This window comes from Eschrichtius robustus, chromosome 11 (genome assembly GCF_028021215.1).
Source record: "Eschrichtius robustus isolate mEscRob2 chromosome 11, mEscRob2.pri, whole genome shotgun sequence".
NCBI classification, from domain to species: Eukaryota; Metazoa; Chordata; class Mammalia; order Artiodactyla; family Eschrichtiidae; genus Eschrichtius; species Eschrichtius robustus.
In genome coordinates, this window is record NC_090834.1 from 105,121,285 (window position 1) to 105,144,838 (window position 23,554).

Below are 23,554 nucleotides of genomic sequence, written 5' to 3' on the forward strand. Positions count from 1 at the left end.
AAAGGGGACTTTTGGACTTCCCTGGCGGTCCAGTGGTTAAGACTCCGTGCTCCCAATGCAGGGGGCGTGGGTTCGATCCCTGGTCAGGGAACTAAGATCCTGCATGCTGCCAGGGGAAGGCCAAAAAAAAAAAAAACACGGTGGGGGAGGGGACTTCTGTCAGAAGAGATCTTTCATGAAGTTTAGCGCTCACAAGGACTAGAAGGAACCAGAAAGACATGTAATTCGAGATCAGCACCCTTATTTCAAAGAAGAGGAAACTGAGGCCCAGAAGGGCAAGTAACAAGGCCAGCCAGCAAACCTACAGCCAAGTTTGGAATAGCTGGCAGGCCTGTGACCCACGGCCAGATCCCTTTCTGCCATTCCAATAGGCCTTTTTTTCCATTCATGTCTGAACCATTTCTGAATCATATATTCCTATCTGAGGATGCCAAATTGGTGGGCAGGTCCTGGGGCTCGGGCTGCCAGTGTGCCCAGCCTCTCTTGATTTCTCAGCAGTGGTGCAACCAGCCTCACCATGAGAATCGAGAAGCAAAGAATCCCTCCCATTACCCACTAACGCAACTAGCAATGCCACTGAGCGGACCCAGTCTGACCTGTCAGGGCTGGATGTGCAGCCTCCCTAGGCCTCGTCCTCCCATCACAGAATATAAAAGGCACAGGACATCCGGGTTAATAAACAGCTTTATTTGCCCTTGACAGCATCAATTTTCTTACATTCTCAATTAATTTGCCATTAAAGTGCTGGAAATTTTCTTAATCACGATAACATTGGTTAAAAGAAATCAGAATTAATATCAGGAACGTGGCGATCACAAAGGAAACATTTCTCTTACAACACACAGAATGGAAGGCCCTCGTGTTGAGTTGGTGGGTTGGCTAATTTGCAAACAGATTCTAAATTCCCTCTCACCGTGAGCACCAAACGGGCTGGGACCGCCACCCCTGGGGAAGAAAAAGCAACGCTAAAGAGTTCTAGAAACACCCACACGACGCCCTGCCTGGCGGCTCCTCGCAGCCATCTTTGGGTGTTTCCTGTTTGAGTAGATCCGACGGTAGGAGAAATGAAGGTCTGGCCCCCCTCTACTGCCTTCTCCACCCCCCACCCTTACTAACATAAGCCCCAAAAGTCATTACAATGAAAAAGTGGGTTTCCATGACCCCAACACTAACAATGTTCAGTAAAAATGAGGATAATAAACACAAAAGCTTGCTTAGTAAACAGGAGCTCTCAGCGTTCGATGCAAAAAAAAAAAAAAAAACGGAAATCTTAAGGCAAATACTGTTGACTCTGCACACGGGCTGGACGAAGAACTTAGAACTCTTTACCTATCCGTAAAGCTGGCGCCTAAAGGCGGTTGGCTTTTCAGCGCTTGCCCCTGCCAGAGGCCAGATGTTTGCGTTATTGCTGAGGCTGTCGGCGTGTTTCTCTTTGGAGTTTATATACAAACACACCCAAGGCTGATGTATTTTTATACATATATGTACACACACACACACACACACACACACACACACACGGAAACCTGCTACTCTTTCTTTGTGGAAACTGCCAGCTCCACCTCGGGAAGCTGGATGCCAACCTTAGTCCCACTATCACTGCTAGAAGATGACAGTCGGGACTTCTTAGAGGCCAAGGACACTCCACTCCCCTGTAACTTGCCTGCCTCATCATCACTCCCAGTCACCTCATAATGACCTTTGCTCTTTGACCCCAATCCACCAAAGGTACCAAATTTCAGCTTCCCATGTTTCCCTTTGACTTTCCCGCCTTCCAGCAACACTTCCCCACCTTCGAACTCCAAAGTTCCCGGAGGGGTAGAAGATGCAGAGGGCTCCCTTTCTTCACTGAAGGAATTTGAGCGGTGCTGTGGCTTCTTGCTTTTGAATAAGGAGAATTTGCCTTTGGGCGAAGATGTTTCGACTTCTGCCTCTCCTTCCAGAGAGCCTAGGCTGGCCTTGGAGCTCTTCAGGTCACCTTTGGACACTGAAACGGATGCTTCCGGTGAGCCGGTGACACCAGCTTTCCCTTTAGGTTTGGAAAAGCTGAACTTGGGCATTTTGATTTTGGACTTTTTAAGTTTTACATCAGACTCTTCCCACTCGCCCTCTCCGGCACCAGACTGGACACTGGCCTCCGCTTTAGGGAAGTTAATATCCACCCCTACTTCTCTGCCAACCAGCTCACGGCCAGAGAAGGTGAACTTGGGGATCTTCATCTTGGGGAATGTTACTTTTCCAGATCCGCTTTCCAAGTGACCTTGAGGCCCAGACACGCTCAGCCCAGGACCCTGAAGTCCAGTCTGGCCTCCTTTGACACCTCCTTCTATCTTTGGTCCTGAGAAATGAAGTCCTCCGGCAAACTTAGGTGCATCCAAGTTGAGAGCAGAGGAGACCTGGGGTCCTTTCCACTCCACCCCGGAACCTTTGACGCTCACATGCCCCTCGCCCAGGCTGATATCTGGGGCACTGACACCCCCTGAAACGTCCATGCCTCCTTTGATTTTCGGGCCCTTCAAGCTGACACCGAAATCTGACTCAGGAGATGCCACGTTAAATGAAGGCCCTTTCGTGCCAATGTCAGGAAAGGCCCCGTGGAAACCCATTCCTGAACCTTTCAGATCACCTTTGATTTCAGGACCAGAAATTTGCCCGGTTGGGAGTTTCACATTCACACCTGGCAGCTCCACCTCACATCTGGATGACTTAATTCCAGGCATTTGGAGGTTTCCTTCTAGGCCTTGAACACTGATGCCCGGAAGACCTCCTCCAACCGTGGGGCCTTTCATCTCACCACTGGCCCCGAGGCTGCCTTTTACTTTTGGTCCTTCCAAGTTCAAGTCCACATCTGGTGCTGAGATTTGAGGGCCAGAGATCTGAGGCCCTTTCAGGTTCAGGCCTCTGAGGTTCAAATCTATGCCAGGCCCCTTTAGTTCTCCAGCAACTTGTGGCCCCTTGACGCTGATGTCCAAGTCGGACCCTGGAGCGGAGATGCCAAACGGGGGCAGCTTCATCTTAGGAAGTTTGATACCACCTTCAGGTGCCTCCAAGCTTAGATCAGGAGCACCTACTGATACTTCAGGACACTTGATGTCACCAGAGACAGCCAGGTCTCCCTGCAGGCTTGGTCCCTTCAGGGTCACATCTGGCGCACCGACATCAAGCATTGCTGTGGCATCGATTCCAGGCACTTTCACACCATCACCTTCCACCTTCACCTTTCCACCGACACCTCTGAGGTCAAGCCCGGGAGCATGCACCTTCATGCTGGGAACAGATACATCCAGGCCTCCCTTCAAACTTGGTCCTTTCAAGTTCAGGTCAAGGTCAGGTCCAGAGACTTTCGGCGCAGAGAGGTTCACTGAAGGCAAGTCTACTTTTGGCCCTTTCAGAGACACATCGGGCCCTTCAAGCTTAACATCCGGTGCGCTCAAGCCTCCTTCTAGAGAGGGCAGCTGGACCTCAGCTCCCCCACCCTCCATCTTCACACCAGGGACGCCGATCTTGGGCATTGAAAACTTGGGGAACTTAATTTTCGATTCTGGACCTTGCAGATCTACATCTGGTCCTTCCAGTCCCACACTGGGGACATCACCCTTTATCTTTGGTCCTTTCAAGTTAACATTCACATCAGGGATGGAGACTTGAGGGGCAGAAATGCTGAATGACGGTGCTTTGACTTTAGCATCTGGGCCTTCAATGTTGATGTCAGATGCATCCAAGTTTGCTTGCACCCTGGGGCCTTTCAAGTCGCCCTCTATTTTTGGCCCTGAGACATCCACACCTGGCGCCTTGAACTTGGGAGCCTTCAGCTTGATGTCAGGACCTTCCACATTAATTCCTGGTGAGGAAATATCCAGGTCAGGTGCCTGGATTTCACCCCCCATTTTGGGGCCAGGGAGGGAAGCTTCAGCTTTAAATTTAGGTGATTTAATGTCAAATTCTACATCTGGAAAGTACATTTTTCCAAACATAGGTTTCTTGGTCTTGGGAGATTTCATGTCGACTTTAAGTGAGGCATCCGGCCCTGCAACGTTGACATCTACATCAGGAGACTTGAGACTGGCATCAATCTCACCCCCAGGAGCATTCAAATCAAATCCTTGTTTTTTGGCCTTAATTTTAGGACCACTCATGTGAATTTTAGGCATTTTAAACTTACTTTTCTTGCCCTTGCCACCAACACTAATTTCAGGAGCCTCAACATTCAGCTCTGCCTCAGGAACTGTCACATCAAGCGAAGGTGATTTGAAGTCAGCTTTGGGGCTCTTTGCCCCAAACCCAAACTTGGGTTTCTTAAATTTGGGAATTTTCACATCTGGCCCCTCAGTGTTAATATCTGGGCTCTCCACATGTACATCTAAGCTTGGAGCTTCTAAATCAACTTTGGGTCCCTTGAGGTCCAGTTCACCGCCTTCTAATTTGGGACCAGAAACTCCAATTTTGGGTGCCTTGAGATGCAAATCAATATCAGGAGCAGTTACTTTAGGGGCAGATATATCCAGTGATGGCATCTTCAAATGTGGGCCACTGAGTTTGGCATCAGGGCCTTCAAAATCCAGACCTGGACCTTTAAGGTCTACTTCTGGGCCTTTGAAAGTCCCTTCAATCTTAGGGACAGACACATCGAAATCTCCTTTGCCTGTGGATCCTTTCAAATCCAGGTCGACATCAGGCATGGAGATTTTGGGAGCTTTGATATTTATCTCCGGCATCTTGAACTTGGGGCCTTTCAGTTTCGCATCTGGACCTTCAATATTCACATCTGGAACATCAACGTCCACCTTGGGTCCTGAGACGTCAATGTCAGCTTTAGGCAGGTTCACATCCACTTCGGGGCCCTCTCCTTTGAAGCCAGGCATGCTGAACTTGGGCATTTTCACCTTAGGCATCTTCAGGTGCCAGTCTGGGCCATGCACGTCCACATCTGGGACATCAATGTCCACTTTGGGGCCCTTGACATCAACTTCAGGGCCCTTGAGGTCACCTTCCATCTTAGGCAGAGAAACATCCACATCTCCCTTTACTTTGGGTCCTTTCAGGTTTAAGTCAACGCCAGGCATGGAGATCTTAGGAGCTTTGATGTTCACCTCTGGCATCTTGAACTTGGGGCCCTTCAGTTTCGCATCTGGACCTTCAATATTCACATCTGGAACATCAATGTCCACCTTGGGTCCTGAGACGTCAATGTCAGCCTTGGGCAGGGTCACATCCACTTCAGGGCCCTCTCCTTTGAAGCCAGGCACACTGATCCTGGGTGCCTTGAGATGCAGGTCAGGCATTTTAAACTTGGGGCCCTTCAGTTTCCCTTCTGGACCATTAATGTCAAAATCAGGAGTGTCTATGTCCAACTGAGGGCCTTTAACATCTATTTTCGGGCCTTTCAGATCTCCTTCCAGTTTAGGGATGGAAGTGTCCAAATCTCCTTTTATCTTAGGTCCTTTCAAGTTCAAATCAATGTCACTCATGGAGATTTGTGGGGTTTTAAAATGGACATCAGGCATCTTAAATTTGGGTCCTTTGAGTTTCCCTTCAGGACCTTCAATGTCCACCTCTGGCCCTTTCAGATCGCCTTCTACCTTAGGCAGTGAAAAGTCCACATCCCCCTTTACCTTTGGCCCTTTCAGATTTAAGTCAAAGTCAGGCATGGAGATCTTGGGGGCTTTAATGTTCATCTCTGGCATCTTAAATTTAGGCCCCTTCAGTTTTCCATCTGGACCTTCAATATTGATATCACGAGTGTCAATGTCCAGTTTGGGGCTCTTGATGTCCACCTCAGGGGCCTTGAGATCACCCTCAACTTTGGGCAGAGAGGTATCAACATCACCCTTCATTCTGGGGCCCTTCAGGTTAAAGTCAAGGTCAGGCATGGAGATTTTAGGGGCTTTTATGTTCATCTCTGGCATCTTGAATTTAGGGCCCTTCAGTTTCGCATCTGGACCTTCAATATTTACATCTGGAACGTCAACGTCCACCTTGGGTCCTGAGACGTCAATGTCAGCCTTAGGCAGGTTCACGTCCACTTCGGGGCCCTCTCCTTTGAAGCCAGGCATGCTGAACTTGGGCATTTTCACCTTAGGCATCTTCAGATGCCAGTCTGGGCCATGAACGTCCACACCTGGGACATCAATGTCCACTTTGGGGCCCTTGACATCTACTTCAGGGCCCTTGGGGTCACCCTCCACCTTAGGCAGAGAAACATCCACATCTCCCTTTACTTTGGGTCCTTTCAGGTTTAAGTCAATGCCAGGCATGGAGATCTTAGGAGCTTTGATGTTCACCTCTGGCATCTTGAACTTGGGGCCCTTCAGTTTCGCATCTGGACCCTCAATATTCACGTCTGGAACATCAATGTCAACCTTGGGTCCTGAGACATCAATGTCAGCTTTAGGCAGGTTCACATCCACTTCTGGGCCCTCTCCTTTGAAGCCAGGCATGCTGAACTTGGGCATTTTCACCTTAGGCATCTTCAGGTGCCAGTCTGGGCCGTGCACGTCCACATCTGGGACATCAATGTCCACTTCGGGGCCCTTGACGTCAACTTCAGGGCCCTTGAGGTCACCTTCAACTTTGGGCAGAGTAACATCCACATCACCCTTGACCTTGGGGCCCTTCAGATTCAGGTCAACTTCAGGCACGGAGATCTTGGGTGCCTTGAGGTGCAGGTCAGGCATTTTAAACTTGGGGCCCTTCAGTTTCCCTTCTGGACCATGAACATCAATGTCAGGAGTGTCTATGTCCACCTTGGGTCCTGAGACATCAATGTCGGCCTTGGGCAGGTTCACATCCACTTCTGGGCCTTCTCCCTTGAAGCTGGGCATGCTGATCTTGGGCATTTTTATCTTGGGCATCTTCAGGTGCCAGTCTGGGCCATGCACGTCCACATCTGGAGCATCAATGTCCACTTTGGGACCTCTGATGTCAACTTCAGGGGCCTTTAGGTCACCTTCCACCCTAGGCAGAGAAACATCCACATCTCCTTTCACCTTAGGACCTTTCAGGTGCAAATCAAAGTCAGGCATGGAGATCTTGGGGGCTTTGATGTTCATCTCAGGCATCTTGAACTTGGGGCCCTTCAGTTTCACATCTGGACCTTCAATATCCACATCTGGCATACTAACGTCCACCCTGGGTCCTGAGACATCAATGTCAGCCTTGGGCAGGTTCACATCCACTTCTGGGCCCTCTCCTTTGAAGCCAGGCATGCTTATCTTGGGCATTTTTATCTTGGGCATCTTCAGGTGCCAGTCTGGGCCATGCACGTCCACATCTGGGACATCAATATCCACTTTGGGGCCTTTGAGGTCAACGTCAGGGGCGTTTAGGTCACCTTCCACCTTAGGCAGAGAAACATCCAGATCTCCTCTCACCTTAGGACCTTTCAGGTGCAAATCAAAGTCAGGCATGGCGATCTTGGGGGCTTTGATGTTCATCTCTGGCATCTTGAACTTAGGACCTTTCAATTTTCCCTCAGGTCCTTCAACGTTAACATCAGGGCCTTCAATGTCCACCTTGGGTCCTGACACATCAATGTTGGTCTTGGGGAGGTTCACATCCACTTCTGGGCCCTCTCCTTTGAAGCCGGGCATGCTGATCTTGGGCATTTTTATCTTGGGCATCTTCAGGTGCCAGTCTGGACCTTGAATATCCACATCTGGAGCATCAGTGTCCACTTTGGGACCTTTGATGTCGATCTCAGGGCCTTTCAGATCTCCTTCAGTCTTCGGAAGGGAAACATCTATATCACCCTTCACCTTGGGCCCCTTCACGTTTAAATCAATGTTAGGCATGGAGATCTTGGGCGCCTTCAGGTGCATCTCTGGCATCTTGAATTTGGGCCCCTTCAATTTCCCCTCTGGGCCTTCAATGTTAATATCAGGAGTTTCAATGTCCACTTTGGGGCCCTTGATGTCCACCTCAGGGGCCTTGAGGTCACCTTCCACTTTTGGCAAAGACACATCCATATCACCCTTTAGTTTGGGGCTCTTCAGGTTAAAGTCAAGGTCAGGCATGGAGATTTTGGGAGCTTTGATATTCATCTCTGGCATCTTGAATTTGGGGCCCTTCAGTTTCGCATCTGGACCTTCAATATTCACATCTGGGGCATCAATGTCCACTTTGGGGCCAGAAATACCCATGTCAGCTTTGGGCAGGTTCACGTCCACTTCGGGGCCCTCTCCTTTGAAGCCAGGCATGCTGAACTTGGGCATTTTCACCTTGGGCATCTTCAGCTGCCAGTCAGGGCCTTGAACATCCACATCTGGGACATCAACGTCCACTTTGGGCCCTTTGATGTCCACACCTGGCACGTTCATTTCACCTTCTATCTTGGGCACAGACACATCCACATCCCCTTTGACTTTGGGGCCTTTCAAGTGTAAGTCCACATCAGGCATGGAGACCTTGGGAGCTTTGATATTCATATCAGGCATCTTGAATTTGGGACCTTTTAAGCCCCCCTCTAGACCTCCCACATTGATTTCTGGGCCCTCAATGTCCATTCTGGGACACTCTATGTTGATATCTCCTTTTGGCAGATCCACAGCCATATCTGGCCCTTCTGCTTTTAAGCCGGGCACACTGAACTTGGGCATTTTCATCTTGGGCATTTTCAAATTCCAGTCTGGACCATGAACATCCACATCAGGTGCATCAAGATGAACTTCTGGTGCCTTAATGTCCACTTTGGGTCCTTTAAAATCACCTTCTAAATTAGGACCTGCAACATCTAAGTCTCCTTTGACTTTAGGACCTTTCAGATTTAACTCCACATCAGGCATAGACACTTTAGGAGACGAAATACTCAGAAAAGGCATTTTGAACTTGGGTCCTTTCACTTTTCCTTGGACCTCAATATCGGGAGCATTAATGTCAACTTTTGGACCTGTTACATCAATATCTGGCTTTTTGACTTTGACATCTACCTCAGGTGTCTGAACTTTGGAGCCTGAAAAATTAAATTTGGGAAGCTTAAAACGAGATTTCTTTGACTTGCCTTCAATATTGAGCTTAGGACTAGAAATGTCCACTTCTGGGCCCTTTATATCTAACTTGGGAGCTTTAATGTCACCTTCCAATTTGGGTCCAGAAACATCAACATCTCCCTTAAGTTTTGAGCCTTTCAAATTCAGGTCAATTTCTGGCATGGAGATCTTGGGCATGTTTGCATGCATATCAGGCATCTTCAGCTTTGGACCTTTTAATTTGCCGCCTGGGCCATGAATATCAATATCTGGCACATCTACATCTATCTTCGGGCCTTTGATGTCAAGAGAAGGCCCTTTCAAATCACCTTCTACATTTGGAAGTGAAATATCCACCTCTCCTTTCATTTTAGGGCCTTTAAGATTAAGGTCCAAATCTGGCATTGACATCTTAGGACCTTTGATATTCATCTCTGGCATCTTGAACTTGGGACCCTTCAGTTTTGCATCTGGACCTTCAATATTCACATCTGGAACATCAATGTCCACCTTGGGTCCTGAGACGTCTATGTCAGCCTTGGGCAGGTTCACATCCACTTCTGGGCCCTCTCCTCTGAAGCCAGGCATGCTGATCTTGGGCATTTTTATCTTGGGCATCTTCAGGTGCCAGTCTGGGCCATGAACGTCCACATCTGGAGCATCAATGTCCACTTTGGGGCCTTTCATGTCAACTTCAGGAACTTTAAGCTCACCTTCCACTTTTGGTAAAGACACATCCACATCACCCTTCACTTTGGGGCCCTTCAGATTAAGATCAAGGTCAGGCATGGAGATCTTGGGGGCTTTGATATTCATCTCTGGCATCTTGAACTTAGGACCTTTCAACTTTCCCTCTGGTCCTTCAATATTAACATCAGGGCCTTCAATGTCCACCTTGGGTCCTGACACATCAATGTCAGCTTTGGGCAGGTTCACATCCACTTCTGGGCCCTCTCCTTTGAAGCTGGGTATGCTGAACTTGGGCATTTTCATCTTAGGCATCTTCAGATGCCAGTCTGGGCCATGAACGTCCACATCAGGGACATCAATGTCCACTTTGGGGCCTTTGATGTCAACTTCAGGGCCCTTGAGGTCACCTTCCACCTTAGGCACAGAAACATCTACATCTCCTTTCACCTTAGGACCTTTCAGGTGTAAATCAAAGTCAGGCATGGAGATCTTGGGGGCTTTGATGTTCATCTCAGGCATCTTGAACTTAGGACCTTTCAACTTTCCTTCTGGCCCTTCAATGTTAACATCAGGGCCTTCAATGTCCGCTTTGGGTCCTGACACATCAATGTCGGCCTTGGGCAGGTTCACATCCACTTCTGAGCCCTCTCCTTTGAATCCAGGCATGCTGAACTTGGGCATTTTCATCTTAGGCATCTTCAGGTGCCAGTCTGGGCCATGAACGTCCACATCAGGGACATCAATGTCCACTTTGGGGCCTTTGATGTCAACTTCAGGGGCCTTGAGGTCACCTTCCACCTTAGGCACAGAAACATCTACATCTCCTTTCACCTTAGGACCTTTCAGGTGTAAATCAAAGTCAGGCATGGAGATCTTGGGAGCTTTGATGTTCATCTCAGGCATCTTGAACTTAGGACCTTTCAACTTTCCTTCTGGCCCTTCAATGTTAACATCAGGGCCTTCAATGTCCGCTTTGGGTCCTGACACATCAATGTCGGCCTTGGGCAGGCTCACATCCACTTCTGGGCCCTCTCCTTTGAATCCAGGCATGCTGAACTTGGGCATTTTCATCTTGGGCATCTTTAGGTGCCAGTCTGGGCCTTGAACATCCACATCAGGGACATCAATGTCCACTTTGGGGCCTCTGAGGTCAACTTCAGGTACTTTAAAATCTCCCTCTACCTTGGGGCATGTGATATCCACATCTCCTTTCATCTTTGGACCTGTTAGATTAAGATCAATATCTGGCATGGGTATCTTTGGAGTCTTAAAATGCATTTCAGGCATTTTAAACTTTGGACTTTTCCACTTTTCTTCTGGCCCTTCAATGTTAACATCAGGGCCTTCAATGTCCACCTTGGGTCCTGACACATCAATGTCGGCCTTGGGCAGGTTCACATCCACTTCTGGGCCCTCTCCTTTGAAGCCAGGCATGCTTATCTTGGGCATTTTTATCTTGGGCATCTTCAGGTGCCAGTCTGGCCCGTGAACGTCCACATCCGGAACATCAATGTCCACTTTGGGGCCTTTGATGTCAACTTCAGGGGCCTTTAGGTCACCTTCCACCTTAGGCAGAGAAACATCCAGATCTCCTTTCACCTTAGGACCTTTCAGGTGTAAATCAAAGTCAGGCATGGAGATCTTGGGGGCTTTGATGTTCATCTCTGGCATCTTGAACTTAGGACCTTTCAACTTTCCCTCTGGTCCTTCAATATTAACATCAGGGCCTTCAATGTCCACCTTGGGTCCTGAGATGTCAATGTCAGCTTTGGGCAGGTTCACATCCATTTCAGGGCCCTCTCCTCTGAAGCCAGGCATGCTGAACTTGGGCATTTTCATCTTGGGCATCTTCAGGTGCCAGTCAGGGCCTTGAACATCCACATCTGGGACATCAACATCCACTTTGGGGCCTTCGATGTCCACATCTGGCACTTTCATTTCACCTTCTATCTTGGGCACAGACACATCCACATCCCCTTTGACTTTGGGGCCTTTCAAGTGTAAGTCCACATCAGGCATGGAGATCTTGGGGGCCTTGAAGTGCATCTCAGGCATCTTAAACTTGGGACCCTTAAGCTTTCCTTCTGGCCCCTCCAGGCTCACATCTGGGGTTTCAATGTCCACTTTGGGTCCTGAGACATCCATGTCAGCCTTGGGCAGGTTCACGTCCACATCTGGGCCTTGGCCTTTGAAGCTTGGCATGCTGAATTTAGGCATTTTCATCTTGGGCATCTTCAGGTGCCAGTCTGGGCCCTGGACGTCCACATCTGGGACATCAACGGCCACTTTGGCGCCTTTGATGTCCACATCTGGCACTTTCATTTCACCTTCTATCTTGGGCACAGACACATCCACATCCCCTTTGAGTTTGGGGCCTTTCAAGTGTAAGTCTACATCAGGCCTGGAAATCTTGGGGGCTTTGAAGTGCATGTCTGGCATCTTAAACTTAGGGCCTTTCAACTTCGCATCAGGACATTCCAGATCAACGTCAGGCACCTCCACACCCACACTAGGACCTCTGATATCAACTTGTGGACCTCTGAGATCACCTTCTAGTTCTGGCACAGAAGCATCCATCTCTCCTTTCAGTTTGGGTCCCTTCAAATTCAAGTCCACATCTGGCATGGATATCTTGGGAGCTTTGATATTCAACTTAGGCATCTTAAATTTAGAACCTTTTAATTTTCCTTCTGGTCCCTCAATATCCAAATCAGGAGTATCAATGTCCACTTTGGGGCCAGAAACATTAATGTCAGCCTTTGGTAGGTTCACATCTACATCAGGGCCCTCTCCTTTGAAGCCAGGCATGCTGAACTTGGGCATTTTCATCTTGGGCATCTTCAGATGCCAGTCAGGGCCTTGAACGTCCACATCTGGGACATCAGTGTCTACTTTGGGTCCTCTGACTTCGACATCTGGCACTTTCATTTCACCTTCTATCTTGGGCACAGACACATCCACATCCCCCTTGACTTTGGGGCCTTTCAAGTTTAAGTCCACATCAGGCATGGAGATCTTGGGGGCTTTGAAGTGCATCTCAGGCATCTTAAACTTGGGACCCTTAAGCTTTCCTTCTGGACATTCAACATCTATATCACCAACATCCACATCCATTTTAGGGGCTTTTATGTCAATTCCAGGACCTTTCAAGTCTCCTTCCACTTTGGGAAGAGAAACATCTACATCAGTTTTCAGTTTAGGGGCTTTCAGATTAAGTCCAACATCAGGCATAGAGATTTTGTGTGTTTGTATATGCATGCTTGGCATCTTGAACTTGGGACCCTTTAGTTTCCCCTCTGGACCTTCAATATTCACATCTGGAACATCAATGTCCACCTTGGGTCCTGAGACGTCAATGTCAGCCTTGGGCAGGTTCACATCCACTTCTGGGCCCTCTCCTTTGAAGCCAGGCATGCTGATCTTGGGCATTTTTATCTTGGGCATCTTCAGGTGCCAGTCTGGACCATGAACTCCCACATCTGGTGCATTAATGTCTACTTTTGGACCTTCGATGTCAACGTCAGGAGCTTTAATCTCTCCTTCTACTTTTGGAACCGTGACATGATAATCTCCTTTCATTTTATGGCCTTTCAAATGCAGACTAACATCAGGCATGGATATCTTCTGGGGCTTTATATTCATTTCTGGCAACTTAAATTTAGGACCTTTTAGTTTTGCATCTGGACCTTCAATATTCACATTTGGAACTTCAACATCCACCTTGGGTCCTGAGACGTCAATGTCAGCTTTAGGCAGGTTCACATCCACTTCAGGGCCCTCTCCTTTGAAGCCGGGCATGCTGATCTTGGGCATTTTTATCTTGGGCATCTTCAGGTGCCAGTCTGGGCCATGAACATCCACGTCGGGGACATCAATGTCTACTTTGGGACCTTTGATGTCAACCTCTGGCCCTTTCAGACCCCCTTCAACTTTGGGCAGAGAAACATCCACATCACCTTTCACCTTGGGGCTCTTGAGGTTTAAATCAATGTCAGGCATGGAGATCTTCGGAGGCTTGAAGTGCATCTCAGGCATCTTAAACTTAGGACCCTTGAGCTTCCCTTCTGGACCTTCAAGGCTCACATCTGGGGCTCCAATGTACACCTTGGGTTCTGAGATGTCAATGTCAGCCTTGGGCAGGTTCACATCCACTTCAGAGCCCTCTCCTCTGAAGCCAGGCATGCTGAACTTGGGCATTTTCATCTTGGGCATCTTCAGGTGCCAGTCGGGGCCTTGAACATCCACATCTGGAACATCAACATCCACTTTGGGGCCTTTGATGTCCACACCTGGCACTTTCATTTCACCTTCTATCTTGGGCACAGACACATCCACATCCCCTTTGACTCTGGGGCCTTTCAAGTGTAAATCCACATCAGGCGTGGAGATCTTGGGGGCCTTGAAGTGCATCTCAGGCATCTTAAACTTGGGACCCTTAAGCTTTCCTTCTGGCCCCTCAAGGCTCACATCTGGGGCTTCAATGTCCACCTTGGGTCCTGAGACATCAATGTCAGCCTTGGGCAGGTTCACATCCACTTCAGAGCCCTCTCCTCTGAAGCCAGGCATGCTGAACTTGGGCATTTTCATCTTAGGCATCTTCAGGTGCCAGTCGGGGCCTTGAACGTCCACATCTGGGACATCAACATCCACTCTGGGGCCTTTGATGTCCACATCTGGCACTTTCATTTCACCTTCTATCTTGGGCACAGACACATCCACATCCCCTTTGACTTTAGGGCCTTTCAAGTGTAAGTCCACATCAGGCGTGGAGATCTTGGGGGCCTTGAAGTGCATCTCAGGCATCTTAAACTTGGGACCCTTGAGCTTCCCTTCTGGACCCTCAAGGCTCACATCTGGGGCTTCAATGTCCACCTTGGGTCCTGAGACATCAATGTCAGCCTTGGGCAGGTTCACGTCCACTTCAGGGCCCTCTCCTTTGAAGCCGGGCACGCTGAACTTGGGCATTTTCATCTTGGGCATCTTCAGCTGCCATCCGGGGCCTTGAACGTCCACATCTGGGACATCAACATCCACTTTGGGGCCTTCGATGTCCACATCTGGCACTTTCATTTCACCTTCTATCTTGGGCACAGACACATCCACATCCCCTTTGACTTTGGGGCCTTTCAAGTGTAAGTCCACATCAGGCATGGAGATCTTGGGGGCCCTGAAGTGCATCTCAGGCATCTTAAACTTGGGACCCTTAAGCTTTCCTTCTGGCCCCTCAAGGCTCACATCTGGGGCTTCAATGTCCACCTTGGGTCCGGAGACATCAATGTCAGCTTTGGGCTGGTTCACGTCCACATCTGGGCCCTCGCCTTTGAAGCTTGGCATGCTGAATTTAGGCATTTTCATCTTGGGCATTTTCAGACTCCAGTCTGCATCCTGAACTTCCACATCTGGTGCTTTAACATCTACTTTGGGGCCTCTGATGTCCACATGTGGAGCTTTCATCTCACCTTCTATTTTTGGTGCAGACACATCTAGATTCCCTTTCATTTTGGGTCCTTTAAGATCCATGTCAACATCTGGCAGGGTCATCTTGGGAGCTTTGAAGTGCATCTCAGGCATCCTAAACTTAGGGCCTTTCAACTTCCCTTCTGGTCCTTCAAGGCTCAGATCTGGAGCACTAATATCTACCTTGTGTGCAGAAATGTCGACATCAGCCTTGGGCAGGTTCACATCCAATTCTGGGCCCTCTCCTTTAAGGCTGGGCCTGGTGAATCTGGGCATTTTCATCTTTGGCATCTTTAGGTTCCAATCAGGACTGTGAACTGCAACATCTGGGGCACTGACGTCTACCTTTGGCCCCTTCAGGTCCCCTTCCAGCTTTGGCACTGTAACATCATATTCCCCCTTTACCTTGGGACCTTTCATATGCAAATCTACATCAGGCATGGAGATCTTGGGGGCCTTGATATTCACCTCAGGCATCTTAAACTTGGGACCCTTCAGCTTTCCTTCAGGTCCTTCAATATTCACATCTGGAAGTTCAACATCCACCTTGGGTCCAGCGACGTCAATGTCAGTCTTGGGCAGGTTCACATCCACTTCTGGGCCCTCTGCTTTGAGGCCGGGCATGCTGAACTTGGGCATTTTCATTTTGGGCATCTTCAGGTGCCAGTCTGGGCCGTGAGTGTCCACATCTGGAGCATCAATGTCCAGTTTGGCACTTTTAAGTTCAACATCAGGAACTTTAATCTCACCTTCAACCTTCGGCACTGTGACATCATATTCTCCTTTTACACTAGGGCCTTTCAAATGTAAGTCCACATCTGGTATGGAGATCTTTGGGGCTTTGATATTCATCTCAGGCATCTTAAACTTGGGTCCTTTCAATTTCCCCTCTGGTCCCTCAATACTCACATCTGGAGCACAGACATCTACCTTGGGCCCAGAAATGTCCACATCAGGCGCAGGCAGGTTTACATGCGCTTCGGGGCCCTCTGCTTTGAACCCTGGCACAGTGAATTTGGGCATTTTCATCTTGGGCATCTTCAGGTGCCAGTCTGGGCCATGAACGTCCACATCAGGGGCATCAATGTCCACTTTGGGGCCTTTCAGCTCTCCTTCAAGTTTTGTTGCTGTTACATCATACTCCCCTTTTACCTCTGGGCCTTTCACGTGCAAATCTACATCAGGCATGGTGATCTTTGGTGTCTTGACACTCACTTCAGGCAGCTGAACATCAGGGTCTTTAAGGTTGCCCACCAGGCCCCCTATGTTGACATTTGGGGCTTCCACACTGACCTTGGGCCCTGAAATACTGACATCACCTTTGGGAAGATTCACATCTACATCTGGCCCTTCCCCTCTGACTCCTGGAGTGCTGAACTTGGGCATTTTCATCTTGGGCATTTTCAGGTTCCAGTCCGGGCCATGAACGTCCACATCTGGGGCACTGACATCCACTCTGGGGCCTCTGACATCAACTTCAGGGACACTGACTTTCCCCTCTACTTTTGGAAGCATGACATCCACACCCCCTTTCACCTTTGGTGCAGCCACATTTAAGTCTACGTCTGCCACAGAGATCTTGCAGGTTCCTTCTTTCCCAGAAGTACCACTAAACTTGGGGTCAGTCACGGTCCCCTCTAGGCTGGGTGTCTCTATGTCCACTTTGGTGCCTTTAACTGCCACTTGAGGGCCTTTAACATCACCTTGAACCCCAGGAGCGGAAACCTTAATGTCTCCTTTCAGTTTAGGGGACCTGAGGCTCAGATCCACATCCTGCATGGAGATTTTAGGTGTCTGAACAACCGTTTCAGGAGTCTTGATTTTAGGACCTTTCATCTTCCCTTCCAGCCCCCCAGAAGCAACCTCAGGCAGGCCAACATCCCCAGAGACCCCAGGAAGTGTCACATCAATGCCAGCTCCCTCTCCCTTAGAACCTGATACAGAGAATTTGGGGGCCTTCACCTTGGGCATATTCAGTTTGCCCCCTGGCCCACGAATATCAATGTTAGGAGTTTGAACTTCCACCCTGGAGCCAGTGATGCTGCCCTCGATTTTGGGCACGGAGATGTCCACCCTTGAACTCCCCTGTGGCTTGGTACCCTTCAGGCCCAGGTCACCCTCAAGGGATGGCCCAGTGATTTGGGGGCCCTTCAGCTTCCCCTCAAGCCCCTTAATACTGGCAGAGGGACCACTGACTTCTAGCTGAGGGGTCTGGATGTCCCCGCCAATGGTCAAGCCTGGCTTGCCACCCTTGTGCCCCCCAGAGAATTCAGGGGCAGAAACACTCAACCCTGCCTCTGGGGCCTGACCCTCAAGCCCTGTTGAGACACCAAATTTTGGCAGCTTCATGGAGGGAAATTTAATTTTCCCATTATTGCCACTCTCAAGAGCTGGGTCCTGCCACTCTGCTGCCCCACCCCCAAGAGAAGACAAAACGTCCACCCCTGGGACTTGGACCCCTCCTTTGCTACCTAAGTCCAAGCCCTTTGCACTGACACTAACACCCGGGCTTCCCACCTTTATCCCAGGCACGGTGACCTGGACCTTCGAGTGGCCAGCACCTTGGAGCTCTGGTCCTGAAGTGGAAATGGACCCTGCTTGGATGTCCACAGTGGAGCCTGTGGTGGGGGACAGTGCCCCCGAGCCCGAGGGCAGTCTGATCACTGTCTTCCCAGGCTGGGTCTCCACGTCCACAGTGGAGATTTCAGTCAGTTCGTGCCGTGGAATCTTGATCTTGAACTCAGGGCTGCTGATGTCGATGTCCTTGGCTCCTTCGCGGCTTGTCACATCCACGGTGTAGGCTGTGACCCTCCTAGTCACCGTGATGGTGCGGCTCTGAGTCTCCCCAGGTTCCCCTTCCACTCCATCCTCTGACTTCAGCCGAGGCTTGATCTTCGTGGTGTAGATGCGCTGGTACTCCTCGTCATCCCCGCTCTGCAGAAACACACGCCCCCCCACAGGTTGCAGCGGAGTCTGCGTGAGTGACAGCCGCCTGGCCGCAGCCCAGCCCACAGCGTGGTTGCCTGTTTCCCAAAGAAGCCGGGACCATAACGGAGGCCCACGGAGCCTCCTGGGACACAGCACAGGGGACTGAGAGAGGGGCTGACAGCCACACCACAGGAGGGAAACAGAAATTACTTGGGGAATCTCTGGTAAGCAAAAGCCATGGGGAGTGGGGACAGGCAGACTCCTGGACGGTGGAGTCTGGGAGAAGGATTTACAATCAATTTTAGATTCGAATCGGCCCAGCAGGTCTCATGGACACCTCCTGGTGACTAGTTCCGTGTTGACTGGACCTGCAGCTCTCACCTCTCACCTCTCACCTCTCGACTGCCTGGCTTGTTTGTTTAATCTGGAGGGGAATCCTCCCAGGGACCCTTCGGAAAGCACTTGTTGAGCCTGGTTGTGCCGGGGTTAACACTTCCACTTTGAGGACTCATTATTTGTTAAATAAACAAGCCATCAGAAGGAGCAGAGAAATGTCCCTCAGGCACTCTGATGCCCAGCCTCTGACTCACAGATGAGTCCAGGCCTCTGGAAGTAGAAAAATGATGTCTGTGAGGCAGAGCTGGGCACCTGTGAAACCATTTCAAAGATGCTTGCAAAGCAGCCGACTTCCTCCTGGCACCGAGGACCAGACCAATGAGTGGGTCCCCAGGCGGGGACCCTCGGAAGAGACTGACGGAAGACTTTTAGCGGCAGCCACACGTGAAAAGGAAAAACAGCCTGGCTCTACGGAGAGCAGAAGGTGAGAGCAGGAGAGAAGCCAGGAAGGACGAGCGAGCAAGGTCCAGCAGGCGGACAGAGGCTCAGGAAGGGGGACCGGCCCGTCGGCGCGGTCGGGGGAGCTAAGGGCACGGCCGGCCAGCCAGGCACTCACCAGAACCACTTCAGAGCTGTGGGAGCTGCAGACTTCGTGGGTCCAGGTCTGGCCAGGCTCAGGGGAACGGTCCCCCTTGCGATGCAGCTTCAGGCCCACGGTGTGGTGCCCCATGGTGTTCAGCAGCTGGGTCACCTCTCCCGACTGCAGGTTGTCAAAATAGATGGTGGCACCCACAATCTGGTCCCCTGAGCAGGGAGGAGCAGGAAGAGGGTAAGACCACCCAGGGTCTCGGGGGAACAACACACAACCACTCTGTGCCGGGCCCTCGGACTGACGTGCAGGTGTGGTAACACCCATTGTAGAGATGAGGAAACTGAGGCAGAGAGGCCAACTAATTTGCCCACAGTGGCAGAGCTCATGGGTGGTGGAGTCAGCACAGAGGATGACGTGTCCACCAGCCCTCAGGACCACCTCCCGCGAGGACTGTGAGGGAACGAGGGATAGAGAGGGGGCAGGGGAGGGCAGGGCTTAGGTACCGGCCACCCTGATGCCACTGGGACCCAGCCCTCCACAACCACCCACCCGCTTGTGCTGCCCCTGCCTTTCCCTCCACCACCCTCCCCCTCCCCACCCCCGCAGCAGCCCGCACCCCGAGGCGACTCACCCTCCTTGACCACCCCAGTGCGGGCCGCAGGGGAGTTCTGCATCACCTCCTGCACAAAGACGCCGTCGTCCCTCTGAGTGATGGTCAGCCCATGGGAGCCACTGCCCTGCCAGTTGGGCAGCAGTAGCTCCCGGGTCGTCTCTTCCTCCTTCTCCATCTGGATGAGGTAAGGAAACGGAGCAGTGGGGGCATGAGGGGATGAGGAAGCCAGGGATCCCCCTGGGCGTGGGGCACTGTCTCCGAGGTGCCTGCCTCCACTGTGGGCGGGCTCCCAAGGTGGATGGTGGACACAACCGCAGCGGAGGTAACCAGCCCCTCGTCCTGTCCCCCCCAGCTCTGCCTCCCAATAGCACGTGCCTTCCGGGTCTCTACCCTCCCCATCCTCTCACCTCCCCCGCCCTCGTCACCCTCCCTCCTACTGACCTTCGCAGGACTTGGTTCAGGAGCGGATGCCTTGCCAGGAGCCCGCCCCTCCTTCCTCTCCTCTCCTCGGAGCGTCTCTCTCTTGGGAATCTCGGTCACACAGCCTAGGGAGAAGGTCACAATCAGGCTCACACTCAGCAGTCGGCTTGTCGAAACCCCGACCAGCTGCTGTGCAAGAGATGGCTGGATGTTTTGCCCCCCGGGCCAAACCAAATCCCCAACCCCGCTACTGTCATCAACTCCATTCACACATGACTCTCCAGCCTGGGAACACAGGAAGGGGGTTTGGAAGAGGCCTGACTCAGATTCAAATCCTGGCCCTGCATCTTCCCAGCTGCGTGACCCGGGCCAAGTCACTTAACTTCTCTGAACCTCCATTTCCTCACCTGCGACAATGGAGACGATAAAGAATTCCCATGAGGACTGAAGGAGCGAGAGAAAGCATGTGAGAAAAGCTCTGGCCCACCGGAGCCTCCCAACATCCACATTCTCATTAGGTCCTTTGTAACAGCTTCAGGCGGGAGATGTTACTGCCCGCGTAGTGCAGGTGGGGAAACCGAGATTCGGAGGGGCCAGCCGGCCAGGGGTGCACCGTGAGAGAGCAACTATTATTGGGCTCTGAGCCTGTAACTCTTCTTCCGATGCCATATCAGGCCTGCCGCTCTAACCGGTGCGAGACCCCTCCTCAGAGTCTCCAGCACTGGGGGCCGCTGGCCACCTGCAAGCAGGGCTGGTGGTGCCCTCCCTCCCCCAGTGGCCGACGGTGAGTGACTCTGGGTCACCCTAACCCCGGCCTCAGAACCAGGGGGACGCTCGCCGGCTGGGAGCTCCGGGAGCCCTGCCACAGGCAGAGGCCAAACAATGGAAGCCCCAGGCCCCCCAGCACCGGCCCAAGCCCAAGAGGCTGCGGTCCAGCTGTGCTGCCTCAAGGACGTGGTGAGCCAGGGCCCATCTGGCTGCACCTGCTGGGCCCTGAGACCAGGCCCCCATAGGTGCGGGCACTGAGGAGCAAAGACACCGTCCAGCCACGGGACGAACTGTCGGCTGCAGAGGCGCCGGGGAAGACACCAGGCAGGCCTCCAGCCTCCAGACACCCAGAAGTACGCCTGTGAAACCGTGCGGGGGGTGCTATAAATCGTGGAGAACCTCGCCCAAAGCCCCGCCCTAAGTCCGCTGACACCCAGAAATTAGCCAACCAATCAATAAATACATGCATGCTGATCGTCTCCTGTATGTCCAACGTTGTACAGGACACTCTGCCGAGGAAACTGGCAAGGGACGGACACGGCTCAGCCCAGCACTGAACTGTAAACTCCATCAGGCTATTACCTAACTTCACTCATGCATCCTCCAAACATTTATTGAATGCACTCCACGTGCCAGATATGGAGAGTTAAAAGACTTAGCTCCTGTCCCGGATATAAGTTATGAGCAAGGTGCTCTGGGCGTGACCAATTTAGCCTCTGAATGTTCCGGAAGGCTTGGGAGCCTTCTCGGGGAATGAAATCTACATGGAGTCTTGAAGGTGCTGAGTTTGCCTCTGAGGACGGGATTCATGGAAATTCATAGGCACTTAGGCCTTCCAGTGTCAGGCAGATCACAACACCGGTGAAGAAAGCCGCAGACACCCTATTCGCCAACCACCTGCACTCGCTCACGCAGTATTTATGTCAGCACAGGTGCCGGCTAGGAGGCCAGCGGGCAGCTAGTGGGCACAGGTGTGAGCTGTGGAAATCACCTCCTCCCTTCCTACCGGAAGTCCCACTGACCCTACCCATAGTGAAACAGCAAGCTGGAGCTGAAATGGTGCTTTCCCCCGGCATCCAGCACTGAGAAGCCAGCCCTGCAGACAAGGAGCCAGGCAGGGCAGGGAAGGAAAGGGCTTCCACCCGAGGGCTTCTCAGATCTCCGAAGCCACTGACTGCACTGGCACGCCCCTCTTCCTCCTTGAGCAGGGCCCCTTTTTTTCAGCCCAGCATCCTGGTGCTGAGCCAGCAGGCGGCGACGGGGCAGCAAGCCAGACAGCTCACCCTCGCCCACATCTCAGCCCCACCTTCCCTCCTTCCCCAGTGAGTCACTGCGGCCGCAATAGCTCCAGACACGCCAAGGGTCAGGCCTAAAACCCGATCGACCAAGTGCTTCACGGGCCAGACCCCCGGGTGCCAGAGGGGCTGGGGCCCGGTGAGAGGCAGTGGGCTTCCCTGCCAGCTGCTCGGCACAGAGCCCCAGGCCCGGAGCCCCGGGAAGCACAGCTGGGAGGCTCAGGAGGGACCTGCCACATGCCTCAACCCCTGGGGCTAGTGAGGAGGCCATCGTGAGCAGAGAAAGGGCCACAGTCCGTGAGAAGAGGAGGCGCTGGGCCCAAGGCTGCAGGTTGGCCCTGGCAGGGCACCCGCTGGCTTCCCGGCCAGGCAGGGCTGCCAACCACCATGCCTGCTCTGCCTCAGGCCTCACCTCCTGGCACAGCCAGGAAAGACTCCCCTCCTCTTTCATTTGACCTGGCCGGACACGGGGGTGCTGATAGGGGATTCGAGGCCACGGTGGCAAGGGCCTATCTTCTGCACTTGGGTCCCAGCCCTCCATCTCGCCCACCCCTGGGGCCTGCACCGAGCCCAGATGGGCCTTCCTTCTCCTCCCGCACAAGTCAGGTGAAGCCAGCTACCCGGGGGGCTGGGGGCTCCGCCTTGCTGCTACCCAAAGCAGGGTCTCTGGAGCGTTGGGGAATTCCGCACATTCAGTCAAGTGGCATAAGCACTCGGAGTGGAAGAAACCTTAGGCCACATGTGGCTGCTTAAATGTAAGTTAATTTAACTTAAACATTTAGTCCATTGGTTATAGTAGCCGCACTTCAAGAGCTCAACAGCCACTCAGGGCTACCGTATTAGAAGCGCAAGTACAGAACATTTCTACCGCTGCAAAGTCCTGTGCGACAGCACCGCCTGCTATTTACAGACGGGGAGAGTGAGGTCCAGAGCCCTGAGAATGGGGGAGTGTTGGGGCCCTAGAACCCAGGACTGCTAGCTCCCTGCCCGCAGTCCACCCGACACTGGCTCACAGTAACCTTCGTGATGGGCTGGGCTGGAGTGGAGACCCTCTAAGGCACAGGGCTGCCTGGAGGGCAAAAAAGGAGTGATATGGTGAGGCCACTCCAGCTTCAAGGCAGAGAGGACACGCACCTGAGGCTGCAGGGACAGAGTGTAATTCAGGCCAGAAGCAGCTCGAGAAGAGCGAAGCTGCCCTGACAATTCAAAACCGCAAAGAGGATGTGCAGAGCAGCAGGGCTCTGCCCGTGCCACCTCTGCAGACTGGGGGCAACGCCCAGGCAGATCCGGGAGAAGGCCCAGGAAACAGACTCTTTGCCCCAGGAAGATGGTCTCCGCCAGGTGGTACCTCCAGAGGAACATGTTCTCCCCCACTGCTCCCAGGAAACAGAGCCCCTTCTGCCCAAGAGCCAGTATGAAAACAGCCAGGGAGGGGGACCCAGCCTAACTGCTGCAGCAGCCAAAGACAACCTCGCAGCCAGCGTCAGTGTCA

The 23,554-nt window shown here is 52.0% G+C and overlaps 1 protein-coding gene across 3 annotated transcripts in view; it reads right to left on the minus strand.

The window, feature by feature from the left end:
- AHNAK (AHNAK nucleoprotein) overlaps positions 1–23,554 on the minus strand; it is an 84,518-nt gene that overhangs the window by 54,458 nt on the left and 6,506 nt on the right. For 2 of the 3 annotated variants that reach the window (XM_068556482.1, XM_068556483.1), the window contains exons 2-4: positions 20,021–20,124; positions 19,598–19,754; positions 18,991–19,178 (exon numbers count right to left, since the gene is read on the minus strand). In XM_068556482.1, the coding sequence (XP_068412583.1) occupies positions 18,991–19,178; positions 19,598–19,754 (345 nt within the window). In that variant the 5' untranslated portion in view covers positions 20,021–20,124. Of the gene's footprint in view, positions 1–666; positions 18,045–18,990; positions 19,179–19,597; positions 19,755–20,020; positions 20,125–23,554 lie in introns of those variants that run through there. The other variant, XM_068556481.1, reaches the window with a different exon arrangement.